The sequence below is a fragment of the Adiantum capillus-veneris genome, chromosome 23 (assembly GCF_014529385.1).
Source record: "Adiantum capillus-veneris isolate H3 chromosome 23, ASM1452938v2, whole genome shotgun sequence".
Classification (NCBI taxonomy): Eukaryota; Viridiplantae; Streptophyta; class Polypodiopsida; order Polypodiales; family Pteridaceae; genus Adiantum; species Adiantum capillus-veneris.
In genome coordinates, this window is record NC_140953.1 from 117935079 (window position 1) to 117957468 (window position 22390).

The 22390-nt window shown below is 40.4% G+C and overlaps 1 protein-coding gene across 1 annotated transcript; it reads right to left on the reverse strand.

The window, feature by feature from the left end:
- Positions 1–14089: 14089 nt before the first annotated feature.
- Positions 14090–15585, reverse strand: LOC147428435 (uncharacterized). Its single transcript, XM_086497192.1, has 2 exons — positions 15129–15585; positions 14090–14444 (listed from the first exon to the last, which is right to left on the reverse strand). The coding sequence occupies exon 1, from the start codon at positions 15463–15465 to the stop codon at positions 15160–15162; it is 306 nt and encodes a 101-aa protein (XP_086353318.1). The 5' UTR covers positions 15466–15585; the 3' UTR covers positions 14090–14444; positions 15129–15159.
- Positions 15586–22390: the final 6805 nt, after the last annotated feature.

Sequence of the window (22390 nt, forward strand, 5' to 3'; positions counted from 1 at the left end):
TGGGACTCAAGCAATGCATCGAATTTGGGATTGACCACTTGATTGTGAGGGGAGATGCCCTACTGGTAATCAAGCAGTTTCTAGGGTTGTGGTAGGTTAAGAAGGATAACCTAAAAAAAAGGTTTCTATAATATCAAAAAGATCTCACATCAGTTAAAGGTGGTAGGGATCTCAACAAAGAAGCATATGAGCTTGCTCATAGAAAGCTAGAAGCCATGGTATCCTCTTTGTAGATTTAAGAGACATTATATGAAGGCAGAGAGTCTCTCTCTTGAGTTTTATAAGGAAGGACAATGCCCCAATCACCTACCAACCTCACAAAAGAAGAGGCGGGCGAATAAATCCAGAATGTATACTTTATTGGGAGAAGACCTTCTGATGTATGGGAGGGATGGAATTTTAAGAAGGGTACCTTTCAAGGAGGAGATTGGGATCATCCTCACACAAAGTCATGAATAAGCAGGACATCAAGGTAAAGCTCAGATCATTTTCAGAATACCTAGAGCAGGCTTTTGCTATCCCTCACTAGTAAAGAATTCCTGTTATTGGTTTGAAACATGCAAAGAGTGTCAAATTTATACAAATAGGTGGCTCACTCCTAAGCCTCAAAAATCTATTCTCTCTTTTGATGCTTTTATGAAGTGGGGTATGGACACTGTTGGGCCAGTCCCTAAGTCCAACAATGAAATGTGGTTTATTATTGTCACAATTGATTATCTCACTAGATGGGTGGAGGCAAGACCGCTGAAGGAAGTTATAGCTAACAATGTAGCTACTTCTTTTATAATAGTATCTACTGCAGGTGAGGTACACCCATGGTTATCATTTTAGACAGTGGTCCTGGATTTTGGAGGAAACTTATGAATCATCTCACTTCCCTCCTTAAGATACAACACAGATTCTCATTCCCCTACTACCCCCAGTGTAATGGCTTGGTAGAGAGTGTCAATGGGTAGCTTGTCAAAATGCTCTCTAAGTATGTGTGGGAGAACCGGTGCCCAGGTCTTTCCAAACGGCACCTATCAGCTGGAAAGGCTTATACAGGAGAACCTCTCCCTTTTAGAATCAATGGCTACTGGCTTAAACAATACTTCTCAAGGGGCTTGGTTCCAAATGTACACTCACTTATAGTTGAGCATGAATGCTCAACCTGGAGGATGGGAAAAATATAGCTTGTACTCGGTGTCTTTAGTAGAAGAACTAAAAAACGCACTCGGGTCCCCAACAGGATTGCCAAAAGATGATAGAGCCCAAGAACTAACACCAACAAACCCTAAATTATAGAAAAAAGCTTTTTTGTTAGAAAAAAGTCTGCTTGTACTCCTATTTACAAAGTATCTTCCTCATCACAGAATTCAATGTGGCAAAAGAAGTGAGGGAGGTTTTTTGGGATACTAAAATCCCCCCGTTCTTCAGCATTAACCCTCAGGAGGAGATTCCACTTGTCAGCTACCACAAAAGACGCTAACATATAGTATTAAGAGTAGGATATGGTTAACTTGGACACCTCCGGGCCAAAGACAAGAGAGAGAATGACATGCCCTGCCATATAGTCTAAGTAGAAGCGTAGAAGTGCAAGGAGATGTTTGAAATTTGACACATGAGATGGTACTTTATGGAGATGTTTGACTTCAAACCTTTATATAATTGACAACCACAAAACAAACTTAAGCAGCAAACACTTCACGCTAATAATAGGACACGAACAAAGATCCATAGGTGAGCGCAAGAGCATGGACAGGAAAACTTTGACTGTGTGGTTTCTTTCTTTTTTCATCTGTTGGCTTGGTTGCCTCCTCGCTCGTTATAGCTCCTGACAAAGGCTACTGACTCTCTACTTCTGCACCTTGATAGAGGGCTTAGAAAAATTCAACTTACCAGAGCTATTACCTTACACAGGGTAACAGGATACCACTGGCTCACCCTTCGCCCAAAGCCCACGCTAGAAGGTTCCTCTTCGGCTATTCCTTTTGCTAGCTCTGTACCTTAGCCAACAGCTTTGACAAGGCCTCCACTCTCTAGCTTCACCTAGATGTTTGTAGCATCACTTGATCCTTGGCTGACCCGCTGGTTGGCCCTTGCCCCTGTAGTCCCTGATCGCCGGCCTTCACAATTTTAGTTTGCTGGGACTTGACCATCCTTTGAATCGTCTATGCTTGCCATCGTTTCAGCTCCTTTCTTAGAGCTGATAATATATATATATATATATATATATATATATATATAATCACTCCTTAAATAAAGAACAAAGGGCAGGTTCCCACCGACCTTTTGATACCATCTTGAAACACCTCTTTGATATACTAAGGGCACCGGTTCCGGTCAGCTATCAGCTCAAATATGCAAGGTCAGCCGAGCAAGGCAAGTGTAGAGTAGCCCTCACACCTCTTAGCTAGAATTCTACCATGTCTAACAGTCTATTAAAAAATTCTCTTGCTTGGCGAATCACCATCCCTTGTAGGACTTCTCTGCCACCTTTCCAGTAAAGAGTACACAATCTTGCCATGTACACAAATTTCCTTCCTTTTGTTTTAAAGAGCGGCTACGATCTCAATCCCTCATGAGTGACACATAGCTGAGAAAAGATTGCCCTTATGCCACCCGATGGAACTCCATCTGACTAATGGCTATTGCATATAGATTGGGGAATCCAAAGGGAACCAAATTTCATGATCTAGGATATTTACAAAAACCCCAGTGTTGGATCAAAGCTATACCCATTCTCTCCTTTTGATGGATTACTCACGGCTCCAATCCTTGATGCCTGATGCCAACTACACAAAGAGGCTATTTACATGTGCTATCACACTATATGTACAATATTTAGAATCTGTCCTCAGAGTCATCAGCGTCTTGGTTAGATTCCTCTATACCATCCTCTGGTAGATTAGGCACTTGTGGTTCTTTTGGATGAGACTTTTCTTTAGATTTTTCATGTGCTCTAGACAAACCCCATCTACTTCATGTTGCTCTTGTGAGCTACAAACTACCCCTTTGGTTTTCCAGTGACTTAAGAATGCAACCTTTGATGCAAGACCACTTGAAAACACATCGATGAAAACTTCATGTTGGTCTTGAATGCTTTGACAGTTTTGTTGATAACTTCCTTCTTCCTTCTCACTATTGCTTTGGCCACTTGTTGCTCGCCATCAAGATCTTTGTCATATCCCTCCACTTCAATGTGTGCATGGACCCATATAAAGCGCTTGTTTGTACTGTTGACATAACAATCAAGGTTGACAAAAGTTATGCTCATGCTCACTAATGTTAACACCACAAATGTGTATATGGACCCCAAAGAAAACTTTTTGATTGAGGGCAAGAAATCAATGCTACCAACAAGAATTTGGTACTTTATGCTCATCTATAGAAGACCATCCTCCAAAACATCCATTTACCTCCGATAAAGGAAAGACATAGGATGAATTGTTTAGGCTCAAAAGTCATCCTCAACAAAGAGGAGACAAGCCTCTCAAACTTGAAAGAATCCCTCTTCATTCCTTCTACTCCATGTACAACATCCAATATAGCTACACCAATGGTAATCGAATCTTTGTACACATTATATATTTGGCCAAGGGCTTCCAAATCATACCCAACAACATACACCAACCAAGGAAATGTGCTAGAAGATTGAGGATTATCCTTTCTTCCAATAGAGAAATTCACTACGTCTCTTGCACCATTGGGTAGTGGACCTAGATTAGCCTTATGTGCTAGTTTTTTTGACAAACAATCACTACAGACACCTACAAACTTTGAGTAAACATCCAGTGTGATGGTTTAGTCATTAACTAACTCCTCCCATGTTTTGAAGACACTACAACTAGTTGATATTGATGCATTGAAAAGTGTGACCAACTCCTCTTTGAGCACTCTCTCGTACTTTAACTGCTTTGCCCTCCTTTCCATATCTGTAAGATCTTCCTTATCCCACTTAGAAATAATATTTTTCCTTCATTGATTTCATTCTGCAACCTATTAATCTCTCCATCCTTTAGCCCCATTAAGCAACAAAAGGTAGCCGGTGATGCTTGTCTTCCCTTCTTTCCACATCTTTTTTCTTGAGATAACAACTCACCTTTGGCATATTGTTTCATTACTGAAACTAAACCATCAATTTTTTTTTGGGGAGCTTACTATCATTTGATAGTCCCTTGATACCCATTTATCCTCGATGTAGTAAAATAAACCCTGAAAACATAAATAGACAATAATGTTGTAAGAACCATTAGGTCTCGCCAATCTCAGAAAAATAAAAATTCTTACTATCATTTGATAGTCCCTTGATACCCATTTATCCCCAATGCAATAAAAAAAACCCTAAAAACATAAATAAAAATAATGTTGTAAGAATCATTAGAACTCCCCAATCTCAGGAAAATTCTTAAACACATTAAATGCCTAAGTGAGGGGTGTGTTTAAGAAATGAAAAGACAGATGAAGATGGAAATTCAAAAGACAGATGAAGGCAAAAAGTCAAAAGACATATGAAGGTGGAAATTCAAAGGACCTTTTGTGTCCATATAAAGAGGTGGTCAACTTCACATTGAGATATTTGTATATCTCTTCTCCTTTATTTTTGCTTCATCATTTTTTCTCTTTAAAGTGTCCTCTCTCTCTCTCTCTCACACACACACACACACACACACACACACACACACACACACACACACACACACACACACACACACACACACACACACACACACACACACACACACACACACACACACACACACACACACACACACACACACACACACACACACACACACACACACACACAGAGGAGACCAGATCAGAGCATGGAGGATGGGGCTCGGGGGGAGTGGCAGTTTTATTCAGGAAGGAGTTGCAAACATGGATACATATAACATGCAGGGATGAGCAGGCTAGTTATATGTGGGTGAGGGTGAGACGAAGTACAAAACTACAGCAAAGAAGGTGAAACCAGTGGCATTCCCTTTGCCTACAGATTGCAAGGAAATGATGGATCAGGCTTCTTTGCAACGTAGTGTCCGAGATCCAAAAAGAATTGGACACAAGTTTACGCGAGAGTCATTGAAGATGTTAAAAGTTGGAGGCAATGACTCCTTGACAGAGATTGAAAGAAAATTCTTTGAAAAGACACTCTCCAAACATGGAAAAGCTTTTGCATTTGAGCCGCATGAGATAGGGTGTGTGGATCCATCTATAATCGAACCAATGGTAATATTCACAGTATCTCATGTGCCTTGGAATCTACGACCAAATTCAGTGCCAAAAGCACTCTTGCCAAAGCTTATAGATTTACTCAATGAAAAGATAAATATGGGGATTTTGGAACCTTCATGTGTCCCCTACTCAAGCAGATGGTTCACATTACCAAAGAAAAATGGAGCTCTACGTTTCATTCAAGACATGCAAACTGTCAACAAAGTCACAATGAGGAATATGGGTACAGGGCCAATTGTAGATGAGTTTGCAGAGCATTTGCAAGAAGGGCAATATATTCTATGGGGGATTTGTACTTAGGGTATGATCATTTCCAACTAGCAATGCAAAACAGGGACTTGACTACCATGAGAACACCCTTGGGTTTGGTAAGGATGTGCACCTTACCGCAGGGAGCAACCAACTCGGTTGCACACATGATGAACGGTATGAACAAAGTCCTTCGTGACTTCATACCTCAAGTTACAATGCCTTTTCTTGATGACGTTCCAATCAAAGAATGCGACTTAGCTAAAAAAGATGAGGCTCTGGATTCGAGGGGGTGCCGTAAATATGTAGCAAACCACATCAACGATCGTGATAGAATTTTAACAAGGCTGGAAGAAGTGAACCTTAAATTATCTGGGCAGGGGTTTAAGAAATATTGATAGTGGGACATCTTTGTAATCCTCATGGCCTTCGACCTTGTCCAACTAAAGTGGATGCAATACAGAGGATAAAGGAAGTATGCGTAAATATCACGGAGCTAAGAAGGTTTCTAGGTGCATGGGTCTTCTATCGCATATGGTTTCCACATTATGCACATGTTGAAGATCCTCTTTATCAATTGCTAAGGAAGAATAAAAGGTTTCAATGTAATGATGTACATGTAAAAGCTATGAAGAAGTTGAAGCAATTGTTGCTGTCTTCACCAACTTTGAGGAAGGTTGACTATGAGTGTGGAAGACCCGTGATTGTGACAGTGGACACTAGTCCAACGGGAATTGGATGGGCAGTAGGACAAGATGATGAAGAGAAACACAGGTATGTGGGGAGGTTTTGGGCCAAGGTTCTAAGCTCTCGCCAAAGAGCATATCCACAGGTAAAAAGGGAGTTATGGGGGGTGGTTACAGCATTAAAGTGTGACAAAGAGTACTTCATTGGAGCATCTGTAGTTGTGGATACTGATTGCTTACCACTTCTGGGGATGATTGCAAGCTGCTCTACTCCTGATATTGCTATGCTTAGGTGGATTTCTTATATAAGTCCTTGAACCCAGAATTGAGTCACATTGCAGGAAAAGATAATGCAATGGTAGATTTGCTGAGTAAGGGGCAAGGTATGAAGATGAGGATGATATGATTGATGAGGAAGAAGATGTGGGCACAAAATTCTACACAATTTCTCATGCAAAGTGTGATGATATATGCATTGTACCTTCACTTGAACCATGGTCAACGCAAACTGTAAAAAATTGAACAGCTCGTTTTCCATCTTTGCTTTTGACCCTGGCATAGGCAGATCCATCATCCAATACTTTTGTCTCCATTCACACTGCGGTGATGTATGGTTGTCCAAGTATTAGAGGATAGCTTGACATCTCTTGAACAAAGAAATTGTGTTCACCTTTCACATCCCCTATGGTTACATTAACATTTGGACAAGCACCATAGAGATCCCTGGATGAGTTGTTTGCAGCCCTAAAAATCCACCCATGGTCAGTATCAGTCGGCCGTTTTCCCTTCATATAGAGACTCTTGGACATGAGGTTAATCTCTGAACCATGGTCTATCAAGGCCACATAAGGCTCCTCAAGATCTCCCACCTTAACCAAGGTTTCTGTTGTAGCCCTTGCCCAATGGTTTCTAGAATAGTGGCTCTTATGAGTGGCTTCGTCTTCATCTTCATCTTCAAATTTAACATGCCTATTTCTGCCGCCCGAAGACTGGTAGCAGCTTACAAAATTCTCATCTTCATCTATTTGTTGTACTTGTATCACATGTGTCTTTGAAGCACTCTCTTCAGCCTCTGATTGGATAGACTTCGTTAAAGCTTGTCGCTTCCTTCTTATGACATCAATGATTTCCTCGTGGAACTCTCTTTTTGCAATGCCAAGGACTTCTCCCAATGTATGCTATTTAAGATCCTTTCCTCTAAAACTTTCTTTAAATATGTGGCAGCTTCAATATCTGATTGTAGCTTGTATGATGGGCTTTTTCCCTTACTCTTTTCTTTATCTTGCTTCTCCTTTGATGCAACATCTCTCATTGGTACTTCTTGTGATGGAGGCTCCCTTGCCATGGGATCTTGAGAGGGACTCGGATCCTTTCTCCCTCCACCTCTAGTAGCCCTCTTTGAGGGGCCTTCATCCCCATTTTCTCTCCTGCGTTTTCTTCAACAAGTGCCTTGTTTCCTTGACACTTTGCAATGTAGGCATGGACTGACAAAGCATCTACAGGTTCATTCCACCCAGTCTCAAGACGGATACAATCTCCTGCTTCATGTAACACTTTTTTAGTCAACCTTCCCTTCATAGCTAACTCCATCGCCGATGGCCAGACATCTTCACCATCCTCACTCACGTCTTCAATATATTTTGACCCTTTGAGCATGACTTGACCAGCCTTTAAGCCAAATGCTGCTACTTTAACCATTGAGATAGCATGACTGGTTTCCATGTCCTCAACTAGCTTTTTCATCCCTCCTTTGCCAAAGTTGGTCGCCAAGGGCTTCCCTCTTTCACTAAGATGTATCTTCCCTTCTTTGAAGAAGAGAAGATCTTTACCCAAGGCATCTTTGCAACTTTCATAGTCCCTTCTTGGATGGTCTGGGCTCTCATACCAAATGCACCTATTTACAAATCCCTCTCTGTTTTGAGGTCTTTGACTTGATGACTGTCCAGACGTTTGCCCCTTTTCTTCAGCCTTGCTAACTTTAATTTCAGCTCGCGCATGCCCTTCACAAGTTCTTCAAGCATAGACCATCATCCTTAAAGCTCCAATAGAAGGTTTTGGCTGCTTCTCAGTAATAGCAAGAACTGGAGCACCATTGTTCACCACCATCTTGTCTCTTCTGCGTTGTCTTTTTGCCAACAGGGAGACTGCATCTTGTACATCATGCATTCCACCTTGTCTTCAAACCTTGCTCCGCATATTTGTCTTCCCAGAGAAGCTCTAATTTTTCTTCAATTTCTTTGCCCGCTGCTTGTAGGAAAAGTTCTACCTTCTCCCTATCCAAGGAAGCTTGTTCAGTTTGTGATAGCTGAGCATAGCGTCGCTCAAACTCTTTGAGAAGCTCTGTAGCAAAAATCCCTTCTTTAGGCTTTGCAACCCAATCTAAGAAATTTCTTTTGGTCACCCTCTTAGAGTCCTCATAAAGTACTCTTCTTTTAGAGCAAGCTTGAATTCCTCCCAATTTCTTCCATGAGCATTTTGAATTGCCCTAATACGGTCTCTGATCTCTGGGACACAAACTAGCTCAAAACTTCGAACCATGTCTTCCTCACACACTCGGTTCAAATCCATTTTCAAACTCAATTCTCTTCACAATGGATTGTAGTGCTTTTGTGGTTGAAATTTGGCTTCTTTCTGCTACTTGTTGTTGCTGCATGTACATGGAAAATGCTTGAAACATCTGCATGACTGCAGGATCAAAATGAATCCTATGTGTCTCTTGATTTTCTTCCATGTCTAACAAAGTGTCTAGATCAATTCACAAACTCCCACCCTAGCAGCTTCGCGTCAGGTTCACCAGGAATGTCGAAATGTGTGTGGTCTAGCTGGGAAGGTGCAAAAACTCTAGCTGTGAGAGTTCGTGATGAGAGTCACAAACACTTTGTGAAAAGCATTTGTGGAGAATCACCAACCCTCTTTCTAAGGGGTTACTCAAAATCTAAGAGCGTTCGTGACAACAAAGTCACAAACCCTCTTTCCTATCGTGCTCGGAGTCTGCTTGTTTTCGTAGTCGGGATTATGATGAGAGGATCACCAAATCACATTCAATTTCACTTTAAAAGACCATTTAAAAACACTAAAGTTTCAGCCATGAAACCTCAATGATCATACAAGCACAATTCTCAATCAAAACCCAAACCTCTTTCATGGTATCATGTAGCCTCGCCCCCAATTACATAGTCGTAACATGAAACATTTGAAAGGAATGCTCGAGCTTCCACCTTCACGATGACCATTTTTTGATTTTGAAGAGATTTGTGAGCTTCTAAAGTGAAGACCACATACCATTTTGATAAGGGGAAACCCTAATTCACTCCCTCACAAGCTCATATACAAGATTGCAAAGAGGCGGGATTGCAGAACACATTGATTGGGCAACCATGAAAGCTATTGAACAGTAGTGATAAATTGCAGGTTTTTTCTGTAAAAAGCCCCCTTCTCTCTCTTCCCCATGGAAATATCAGTTGATTGTCAATTTTTGGACCATTTTGCCACTTTGGACCAAATCTAGGCCATTTTCAGCTCACTTTTGACGCAAAAATATCATTTTTGATGCGAAAAATCCCAAACGGAGTCAAGAAAATCCCTAAATTTGTGGGATCACTCGCATAAGAATAAAAAGCATAGATAAGTATCATTTTTCATCAATGTACCATTTTGGGTCACTTTCCATGCAATTCTGCAACGACGCCCGTTAGTTGCTATTTTTGGCAGTTTTTGTCCGCATCAGTCTTTGTAGGCGAGATGAGTGCGCCACCATGGAACACTTGGACTATGTACATTGTCAAACCAAATGAGGCATATTATAAAGTGAAAAAGTACGCAAATGAGCCACATCCAGGGCCACGACTCCCCGGATAGGTATGTACATGATAGCGACCGCAGTAGCCGCTTTAGCATATATCACGATATGTACATTATTGTTTTTCTTTCCATGCATTGAGAAGTGTCAAAAGTGAGGTGAATGTTTTTATTTCACACTATGTACGTGCCATGGCACGACAACGCTCCTCACATCAGAGGGACGCTGATTGATCAAGCAATTGAGCTAGGGAGATCTAGACGCCAATGACTGAGGAGTACTACACATCATCGATGGAGGCTACATTAGAGGATTTGAATCATGTTGTCCCGGCATGCACGAAGCTCGGTCAGATTACCATGAAGGAGATTGATGAGATCTTCCAATGATGAATAATGTACCTCTTGTGATCTAGATGAGGATTGTATACCCTACCCATTTTTGTATCAGCTTTTGTATCATTTTTCTATCAACTTTTGTATCATTTTTCTATCAACTTTTGTATCAGTCCTCACTCACTACATCCATCCCCTACTCATAGCCTATACAATTTGTGCTAGCTTTTTAGCTCACATGAACATCGATTATGATTTTATAGTATCCTTTTTTAATACCTTTCTAATTTTGGTACCCAAAAATTGTATCAGTTTCACTAGGTTGTAAATTTTTGGTCTCATAGGCCATTTTGGCCTTTTGAAGACGCTAATAGAATATTTTATTTCATTTCATTTCTCTTTGAGCAACTTGCCCACCTTTGCTAATTTGTATTTTATTCTATCATGAGTGATTTGTAACCCTACTTGTATCAGATGTGTATCAACATACCCATTATATCAGTGCTCACCCCAATACCCCTCCCCTCCCTATTTCACTTCAGTTTCAATTTTTCACTTCTTTGTACTTTCTGTACTCAGACACTATATCAGATTCACTAGTTGTAACTTTTTGGTCTCATAGATCATTTTGGCCTTTGAAGACGTTAATATAAAATTTCATTTCATCATCTCTCTCTCTCTCTCTCTCTCTCTCTCTCTCTCTCACACACACACACACACACACACACACACACACACACACACACACACACACACACACACACACACACACACACACACACACACACACACACACACACACACACACACACACACACACACACACACACACACACACACACACACACACACACAGGAGACCAGATCAGAGCATGGAGGATGGGGCTCGGGGGGAGTGGCAGTTTTATTCAGGAAGGAGTTGCAAACATGGATACATATAACATGCAGGGATGAGCAGGCTAGTTATATGTGGGTGAGGCTGAGGGAAGAGACCATACACATATCTCTATATTGCTATTATTAATTTCCTTCCTAGTACGTTAGTATATGCATCCCTTAGAGGGCAGTCCCCCTTTGCTATTTTGGATGATAATATATGGGAGCTTTCCAGCGATGGTGACATTATCATACTGGGGATTTCAATGCTAGGATTGCCCATCAATAAACTGTATTCTATGATACTTCATAGGAGATTCTTAGGGAGCTTGATGTTACAAAAATGGGCCTATCCAGACTATCACAAGATGAGGAGCTCACTGAGTATGGAAGATACTTGACAGATATGGGGGCTGCACATGGATTGGCCTACAAATATTTTCATCAAACTTTTTTTCCAGTTACCACAATTCTTAAGTTTTGATAAAAATATAAGAAGGGTTCTTTGATTTGCATTCCATGATCAAGTGTTGTTGGTGTAGGCTTCTCCACTTGTCTTGCTCTTGAGAAGGAGACTGCATTTCATGAGTATGCTCGTGTGAGGTGCAAGAGAGAGTTTTTCCATCGCTTTGCTCTTTCGAGGCATGCTTGAAACCCATTGGTCCATGCTATGGGCTAGCCAATGAATGGCTTTCTTCATATCAAGCAACAATATTAGTCTTGTGAAAAGTGCCCTTCATTCTCTCTTTAAAGAGGGAGCTTAATAATTTTATTGAATGGACCTAAATTCTTATTGGCTCTTAATGTAGGCTATCCAATGAGATTTAAGCTTACATGGGATGTTGAATTCTCATTGGTTCCCCTACTAGGCCTCCAATAGGATCTAAGCTTATTGGTTCTCTTTGTAGGCTATCCAATAAGATTTAAGCTTGTTCTAATAATGAAGATTAATTCTCATTGGTTCTTCAAGTTGGCAACCAATAGGATTCAAGCTTGGTTATGGTCAACATAGCTAGGAGCCTGCCATGTGTTCTTTATGCGCGAAATAAAAGAGACGAGTTTTCTAGTGCTGTGTGTTCTCTCTCCTCTCCCTACATCTTGGGCTCGCCCCTTGCAAGTGACGGTGCCGCTTTCTCACTTTGGGTCTCATGGTAACCTTAGTGCTAGTATTAAATACTCTAAAATATCTAAGACTAGCAATAGTCTTAATTTCCCATAATTCCAGGCCGAATGGACTTTAGCACTATCCTTTGGAGGCTTAATGAAGCTTACCCTAAGGTCATTTCAAGCTTCATTGGGTTCACATTTCTCTTGGGTAGACCATCTCTCCTCTTGCCACCCCTATTGAGATAAGTCTAACAACACATACTAATATCTAACTCTTGCTCTCTTAATCTTCCCATTTTAAATGATCAGTTCTAGATCAGTTTAAGATAAGAAAATCATTTGAAAAAGTTAGATATTAAATTTTATGACACAAATTGCTAAAAGTGGTACTTTAGATTATACACCCCCCTTCAATAAGGGCATTTAATACTATATATACTGATCAAGGTACAAAACATATACTTCATTGATGAGCCTGGCATGTTGGAATTTTTGAATAAAATAGTTGTTTAATATTATATTATGCAAATCTACCACGGTTTATCTAAGTCCAGTGGAAAAAAAAGGAGATTCTTTGAGTATAGATGTAAGTGAGATATAAGTGCATTATCGCATCTTAAGAAGCTTTGACTCTTCCTTTGCTCATATGATAAACACATATATATTTGGCCTTTCTTCTACTGGGCTTCTACTCCACATGTCTCATGATCATAGCGCTCTTTAAAAGAGTGGATTTCTCTACACATCAATGTATATTCAACGTTCTCCCTCTGTCATAAACCCCACTTCACAAAAGCACATAGACATAGGACATAAAATCTTCACATGGATAATGATCACGTGTAATTGATTACCTTGTTCCTTTGAGGGGTTCACCTGTGGGAAGCTATCCATGTAGGTGAACCAATTACAAGCTCGAACGAGCATTTTAAAAAAAACTATCCATATCATGTGCATTCCAAGGAGAAACCCCTTTGTCTTACCTTGTTCCTGGGAGGGGTTTACATATAAGAAGACATCCATATCCCCTGCATTCAAGGGTATTAAGGTAATCCCTATACTTACATGCTATGAGTTAATAAGTTAACCACTTGTTTAAAAAATCTTAATATGCATTATTTAATTTGGAGCGAAAATATCTTTTCAAAAAATGATCATGTAAGTATTTTACCTTTTCCAAATAAATTGCCCTTCCTTTTGAACTCTCGTGGTATACTAACATTTTGTACAATTCGAGCCTTGTTCAAGGTCCTCACTTACTTTTACAGGCCGAGTAAATAGCGAGTGGCTGTGTTCTAATTCACTTGACAATTGAGTAACAGGGAGTATTATGATGGTAAACCACAATATAGCATCCCAATTTCCAAGCTAGATTTCAAAAGTTCCTCCATCCCTCCACATCCTAGCATAATTGTGGCATAGTTTTGAGACCAACACATGGAACAATAAAATAAAATGTCCCGGGTAAATTTTCCAAGCTCAACCAAGTCAAAATTTAACAAACATTGAGTTTACATTTTGGAGCTATTTATAGTCTATTCAAAATTGACAAAAAAGTTATCATCTGATACAAACTTTCATATCGTGCAAAGATCATAGTGACAATTCTACAAGGAATCATGCAACTATAGCTTGATAAATTATATGTGTTCCATGGTGATGCATGTGCTTGCAAGCAAGGGACGAAGTGTATGTCTTCCATGGCGGGCATGCACTTGAGAGCAAGGGATGAGAGACACAGAGAGAGAGAGAGAGAGAGAGGCTCAACCATGCTACATGCACTCACTCTTAACATTCACTGCTTTCTACTACTTGCAAAATAATGAGGCAAATTATAAGCCACTTTTTAGTGAAAGGTATCAAAAGATCCACTATTTTCTAGAGCCATGGACACAGATACATATCAACTAATTTATTGATTTTGTCACATAATCGTGAACAAACAAGAAAAGTTAGCAAATGGCTAGTTGAACATTCTTGGCAATGCGGAAATTCTTTATTTGAAAGATAATGGGAGCAAGAAGTAGGGATCGATCGCAATACCCTCCTCTCCTCCTGAGTCCACTTTGCTCTTGGCAATCACTTTGTATATTCTTTGCAAAAGGAGTGAGTCTTGAGAAGGTGCTAATTGTGAGTACTTCTTGGAGGATGCCAATATGTATTTATAAGAAACTCCTGCAAAACACCAAGATATATTATAAGACACTCTCGAAGTGCTTTTAAAGAAACAAACATAGAGAATTAGAAGGGAGCAAAGTACTCCATGAGGACCCCGCATATCCTTTACAAGAGGGTGAGAATTTACAATGATATGTCACTTCTTTGTCACCAGTGAGGGATAGCTTACGTTGAGGAGGTTGAGGCCATAACCTTAGTTTGACATCTAAGGTTATGGCCATGCCATTACTTTGTTTCTTGTCATTTGGCACTATATTTTCTCTCTCTCTCTCTCTCTCTCTCTCTCTCTCTCTCTCTCTTCCTCTTCCTCTTCTTATACACACAACCCACACATGAGAAGAGAACTTTTAACGTGGTAGTAACAATCCCAAGAGACCTCAAAGATCTATCCGACCAGTCTTAAACTCAAGACCTATTATTCAAGCGGTGTGGTAGTTCCCTCTTGAATAATAGGTCATGAGTTCAAGACTTCCCCCCCCCCCCCCCCCCCCAAAACCAACAAAACAAAACAACACACACACACACACACACGCACACGCAAATGCAAACGCACAGAACGGCACGTCCGACAAGTTTTGAACACAAGACTTGATATGCAAGAAGGAAGCTGGATCACCAAGCCACCACTTGGGTAATTGAAATGTGATCAGAGGGGGAGAGAGAGAGAGAGGGGCCAATTACCAAGCTGGCGCGCCGGAGGGCTGGGAGCTTGTCAGGGAGGATCCTGAGGCGGCGGAAGGATGGGCTTGGGAGGGTCATGGAGTGGGGCAGTGGGGTTGGGGATGGGCAGCGGTGCTGGTTCCTTGGGCTTGGGGGGCAGCTCTGGACCGATGGGTTTGGGGGGCAGCTGCGCCTGGGGAAGCCCATCGCCAGGGCCGACCGGTTTGATGGGCAGAGGGGGCTCCTCGAGAAGCTTCAAAGGCCGCCAATCGCCATAGCTGCTCCTGAGCCCGGCCTGCATGCAGATGAATATCATCACCACCATTGCCGCCAATATCCCCAACCGTACCACCCTCATCGTTGTCTGGAATCCTTCAAATGGGAAACATGACCTGCATCTGGATTTTGCCTCAACAGTCGAAGACGCGTGGGATCGGAGGCGATTCGGAGCGACGTTAAGACTCGCAGACGAGCTGCATGCAAACAATACGTGCACATCCAGCAATATCCAACTTCAGAACGTCTCTCTTTCACGCTCACGTGCACTCTCTTGCTATATGTGATCTCTCTCTCTCTCTCATAACAAATCTTCTTCTTCTTCTCTCTCTCTCCCCCCTCCCCCTCTCCCCACCTCCTCCCTCCACACGTCTTGAGTTCAAGACTCAAGTCTCGTAACTTCTTCCCTTTTTCCGTACACATCTTGAGGTCAAAACTCACTTGAAAGATCTTTGAGGTCTCTTTGACATTAAAACTTCTCTTCTTCTTCTTCACTCTCTCCCTCTCGCTCACGTGCACTCTATGCAGCCACTTGCAAGACGTGACCTCTCTCCCTCTCTCTCTCTCTCTCTCTCTCTCTCTCTCACACACACACACACACACACACACACACACACACACACACACACACACACACACACGCGCGACGATTGAAGTATAGGTCTTGAGTTCAACATTCATTAAATTGATCTTTGAGGTCTCTTTTGGACTGATCTTACAATGTTAAAACTTCTCTCTTTCTCTCTCGCTCTCTCGCATCTTGAGCTTAAGACCCGTAATATAGATCTTTGAAATTTCTTGAGATTGTTCCTTAGCCTTAAAAGTATCTTCTCTCTAGTACAAGTCATTTATTCTTAAATTAATTTAATATAACCAATTGTCTTGAATGATATTGTGGAATACTCTACTCTCGATTCCACCTGCCAATTGGCAGTGTGTGCCCTTCTATTATAGACTGTGTGTACAACATACCAAGATAAGTTTGTTATAACGACTGCTAGCCTAGATGGGCTTGATAGGACACATCAACTCTCCTAGGTGGAAAGGGGTGCTACTCTCAATTCCACCTTCCATTCGACAGTGTGTGCCCTTCTATTATAGGTTGTGTGTATAGCATGCCAAGACGAGGTTTGAACATTACAACGGCTAGTTGGGCGTGATAGGACACATCAGCTCTCTAGGTGGAAAGGGGTGCCACAATATGGTGGATCTCCAACATGTCCAAGTTTTCCACAGGACAACGTGAGTGAAGATATCTTTGACATGAAATGGTTGGTGCAACATTCTTCTCAATTCGTTCCCTATAATCAATTTTTTTTTTGGGGAAAACTGATCACAATCTGTGTAACAGGAATTAAAACCAAAAGAAATTACAATCCATGCTCGTAACGAGCCATGTAATTCATCAACATACCATCAAAACATGACCAAGGCTTTACAGGAAACCGATACAACCCAAACCAGTACATATAATCAAACTAATGAGGCCAACTACAAAGCACATCATGAGGTTGCCACAAATGCCAGTAGAGCTACCACCCCAAACAAGAACCTCCCTCCTTATGCTCAGTTCTAGGGATTGTGATCCATTAGACACAAGCTCTATAACTCATCTATTGCTTTGTGCACTTTGACATTGAGAGCTTGTCTAGGTGTTGAGAGGTGCGGGATCAAGCTCTTTTTCATTCACGAAATATGGCTATAACATTGATTGTAGAGGAATTAAAGTAGCAATAGGGAGTATTTTCTTAAGAGAATTCTTAAAGAGCATAAGGAGAGTACTTAATTAAAGGTATCAAAATGATCATTATACCTAACTAGCTTGGCATGAACAATACTTGTAAAAGAGAGAGATAATTAGAGAAATTGACAATAGTTGAGAACCGGATTTACTTGGAGACAGTTCCCCCTCCAAAAGGCTTTTGTATTATAGATTCTCCCACGAAGAGAGACTTGGTACAATACATGCTTTGTGTTCCTTGAGACCTTGTTGATGCAATGAAGATGGTAAACTTAATGGCCAAAGTTATGCCCGTAACTACCTTGCAAAAATATTAACTTGTCCTCGGTTTCAATCCCAAGACCTCAAACACCTTCAAAGGTGGAGAGAACTAACAGAGAGTGAGAAAAGGGAAGAGAAAGAAGATGTAGCATACAAGAAAGAAGTAGTTTCCTCTCATATCATTACTCATAGAGCATAGCATATCATAGTAATGAAGATGAAGAAGATGGTAAGCAGTACTTTGAAGCATGACTCTTGGTTGGATTTGCATTCCATGGCCAATATGTGTTGGTGTGGGCTCTCTACTTCTCAAGCTTGGAGAAGGAGATGGAGTTCTTGCTCAACACAATGAAAGAATGTGTGTTTTCACTTGATTGGACCGTGCCAAGATTAGCCAATTACATGCTTTAGTCATAACTAGTAATAGTGGTAGCATTTGGACAAGTGTCCTGCTTTCCCCTTTGAGAGAGAGAGCTTGAATAATGCTTGAATAAATAAATAATTAATTAATTTAAATTCTCATTGGACCTCCTTAAAGGCCATCCAATAGGCTTTAGGCACACTGTGAGGGCAACCTTGCTAGGGTCTTGACATTTGTCCTATATGCCTCTGGTGGGAAGGGTGCCCCTTGGGTGAGTGGCAGTGTGCTCTCTCTCATTCCCTACTCTCGGGGCTCGCCCCCTCCTTTGTAGGCAACACATTGACTTCAAGCACCTCAAGCTCCTTGGTCATCAAGTACCGGCCTCGGGGAGGTCCACTATGTATAAATTTTGTATATCGCGTGCATTCAAGGACTATTTTCAAAACCACTCTGTGAATTTTTGATAAACAAAACACATCCTTTTTCTATTCAATTTGTAAATTTTTTTCTCGATTCCATTTTATGGCATACTTTTGTATGTGAAAATGTGATAAAACATAAAATTTAATAACCCCTTCTACTGCACTCATGTGATAGTCACATAATTATCAAGTGACCCCCCCCCCCCAAGCGAAAGCACCTCAAGCACATGCTTAGCTTGCCTAAGGTCTAAAGTACCTAAGGGTCCTAGGTCTAAGAACTTTTAACACTAACCTGTGGAGGTCTGTAATGAATCTAACCCTAAGGTCTTTTAAGCTCCATTACTTGCTCATTGCTCTTTGGTCGATCATCTCCCTTTTGGACCCTTCATGAGATATAGCCTTCTCTCCCTTTGGTCTCGTGATGAGATAGGTCTAAAAGCACATATCTATATTATAACTCTTGTTCCCATTTATTTTCCACATTAAATGATCAGTTCAATATGAGAAAATCATTTGAGATAGTTAGATATCAGATTTTTTGACATTACCTCTCTCTTGAAACCATAGTCGTCCTTGTCTATGAGGTAGAGAAGATAAAAGTCTTTGTCATTAGTCTATATTTCTTAGCGGGTAGAGGATTCCTTTCAACCCTACGACATCATTCCAGAATGGATGATTAGTCCATTTGGTACTTGGGAGACCTAGCTTCCGCAAGCATGTTTGTTCTTAAGTCCATATCATACTCCCAAAGTAGAGTGACAAATTCTACTTGGTGTTTGGGAGATGTCGTCATCACAAACAAGATTCTAAGCATGCATACTACTTAAATTTGTGCACAATAAAAAGAGAACTAGTTTTGTAAGACAAAAATATTGTTCATTTAAAAAAACCTTTACATTTGCTTACTCTAGTGTAGCATTGTAAGCATTGACAAGGTTCATACTATCAATAAGTTATGCTCCTTGCATCCATCTAGCATCTTCAACATGATAATTTCTAAAATTAATAAGATACTGTCGGATAATCTTATCATGTCTTAATACCTTGTCTTCATGTCGATGAATAGATTTGGGCTCAAGCACCTCTGATGATCCTCAATCTCGGGCGGGTCCTCAATTATTGGTTCTCTTGGTGGCTCTCCTTTGTAAGGCTTAAGTAGGCTCACATGAAAAGAATTGTGTATGAGCCAATGATTGGGTAGCTTTAGTTGATAGGCCATCTCGTTGATTTGTTTTAAGATTTGAAAAGGACCATAGTATCTTTTTGCTAGCTTAGCATAATACTTTTTTTGGTGGCCCGTAGGATTTTTGCTCGTCATTTGCCTCAATCTAGCCTTGGAAACTTGGGTAGGATCCCATCATTCTCCTTGAAAGTTAAGGCCCTTCTGTGCTTGTTAGCAATAAATTTTTGCCTTTATTGTGAGATGGAGAATGCCTCCTTAGTATTTTGAAAATATTCTTGTAGGTCTCAGCTATACTCATTAGCAACAAAGATATTCCCATGTACCTTAAGGAGCAAGGGACTTTTAGGTCTTCCCTCAATGATTTCAAAGGATGCCTTCCTTGTAGTAGTATGGACAGTGTTATTGTGCACATACTCTACAAGAGGTAGGTACTTCTCCCATTGTGAGCGTTGATCTACTTTCGTGACATAGGTCTTGAGTAGATCAGAATCATAAGGTTAGCTATCATACTTTAGCCATCCGTTTGTGGGTGCTAGGCCGAAGAGAAATTTAGTCTTGTACCTAGATTCTCAAAGAGATCCTTTAAGAAATTCTTGGTCATTCGAGGATCTCTATCTGATAGTATGGATTTTGGCAATCCATGGTGTTTGAAAATTTGTGATTTGAAGAGGGTTGCCATTTGATGTGCCTTAATCTTTTTGACAGGTATAAAATGTGATTGTTTGCTAAACCTGTCAACCAAGGTAATCCAAAGATAAAATCCATGGATATACTCTCCCATGAAGAATTAGGAATAGAAAATGGCTAGAGTAATTCAGGTTGCTTCCCTCTATCATACTTAGTCTTTTGGCATACCATGCATTTCGAAACATACTCTTATATGTCTAATTTCATGGTGGGCCAATAAAAATTATGTCTCCACTCCTTGAAGAGTAGGTTGAATCCCTCTATGCCCCCATAGGGAGGAGCATGTGATTCATACATCAATTTCTCACGAAGGGAGTTAGTAGCACATAGTCTATTGCCATGGAGAAGATAACCATACTGCAAGGTGAACAGTTCTTCTTTCTTTCCTAAGGCAAGGTTTGACATTATATCCTTGAAATTAGAGTCAGTAGCATACTCATGTATCATAGAAGATAGATCATTGTGAGTTGCTATAGACACTGGATTTACTTTTGGTTGTCCTGATAGTGCAATATCAGCCACTTGATTGTGCTTGCCAGCAATATGAGAATTATAAAACCTATATTGCGAAAGAAAATTTTCCCACCTCATTTGTTTGTCAAAAAGCTTGACTCATGAAGTACTTAAGACTTTGGCGATCCAATCGTAGGATGAACGGAGTCCCCAAAAAATAATGCTTCCATGGGTCAACATGTAGAACAGCTAGTATCTCCTTTCGTATATGCCCAACACTCGCTCATTGGAATTGAGTCTTCGACCTTCGTATGCTATGACATGCCCTTCTTGAAGAAAAAATGTTCCAAGGCAATCTCCACAAGCATCACATTGGACCTCAAATGGTTTTGAGAGATTTGGTAGTGTAAGCAAAAGTTGAGAGGTAAGCTTTTATTTGAGCTTGTCAAAATCATTTTTCTCTTTTGTAGTCCATGTACATACGTAATGTTCTTCTTTGTTAAGTCATGTAATGGTCCTGCTATTCGCAAGAATTTTTCTATGAAGCTCTATAGTATGCACACATACCAATACAACTTCGTAGCTCAAATTGATTCCTTGGGTTGTGCCATCCCTTTATTACCTCTAACTTTGTTGGATCCATACAGATACCATCTTGAGAGATAATGTGACCTAAGTACTAAATCTCTTGAAGGAGAAATTCACTCTTCTTTTTTGACTAATGAAAATTTTATTCTCCCTCAGCTTGAAAGATCACCTCGAGATGGTGCCTATGTTCCTCAAGAGAATTGGAGTAGATGATGATATCATCAAAGAACACTCCATCAAACTTGCAATGGGGTCTAATTTTTTTTTCCATTAGGCGATTGAATGTGGCTAGAGAATTTGTCAAACCAAACAGCATGACAAGATATTTATAAAGCCCAAATATTGTGCAAAAAGCGATCTGTACAATATCTTCATTCACTATCCTTATGTGATGATAGCCACTTTTGAGGCCAATTCTACTGAAGTAGGTAGAGCCTCGTATCTTATCAACCAGATCTTCTACCTGCGGTACGAAATATCTTTTCTTGATAGAGCAATCCGATTTAGTTCTCTATAGTCAACACACATACGGTATGTGCCATCTTTATTTTGCACTAATAGGACGTGTGAAAAAAAGGGGGAGGAACTAGGCATCACCATCCCCTTGTCTATTAGTTCATGCACTTACCTCATAATCTCCTCTTGTTAAGCTTGGAAAACTCTATAAGGAGGCTTATTAGGTGGTGAGCTCCCATGTAGAAGCTCTATCTTATGGTCATCATCCCCTCATTTTGGAGGTAACTCTCCAGGGAGGTTATCAAAAAAAAAATCTTGAAATCCATTTAGGAAATTAGACAACTCTAATTTCTCTTGATTCCTACCAATTTTATTTGGTAAAGCATTAGGATCATTTATGGACTCTTTAACAAAAATCATGTATGCAAAAATTGAGCTTTTCATCTCAGGGGGTGCATTATGTAGTCATGTTAATGTATAACGTGAGTTCAAAAGGAGGGGTTTTAAAATGCAAAAAATTTAGGCAATTTAACAGAGATACATTAAAATAAGAGATTTCTATATTCAGTTTTGGAAAAAATCTTAAAATAAGGGGTCATTTTATCCATACAGACATGTTAAAAGAGGGGTTTTCTTAATATCCCACGAATGCATGTTATATAGGGGGGTATTGAATGGTGAATCCCCCGACCTTTTCATTGACTTATCAAAAGTAGGTAAATTTACAACAGGTATAGTAAGACCCGACCCATTAGCATCTATGTACATATTCTTTTTCTTGTAGGTGAAATAAATTCTCCTTTCATTGGCAGCCATGCGGTTGAACCATGGTGCCCCTAGAATAACATCCTGATG

What these genes read in the sequence shown, in the direction of transcription:
- LOC147428435 (XM_086497192.1), bottom strand. Translation starts at nt 15,465, where the DNA reads ATGAGGGTGGTACGGTTGGGGATATTGGCGGCAATGGTGGTGATGATA.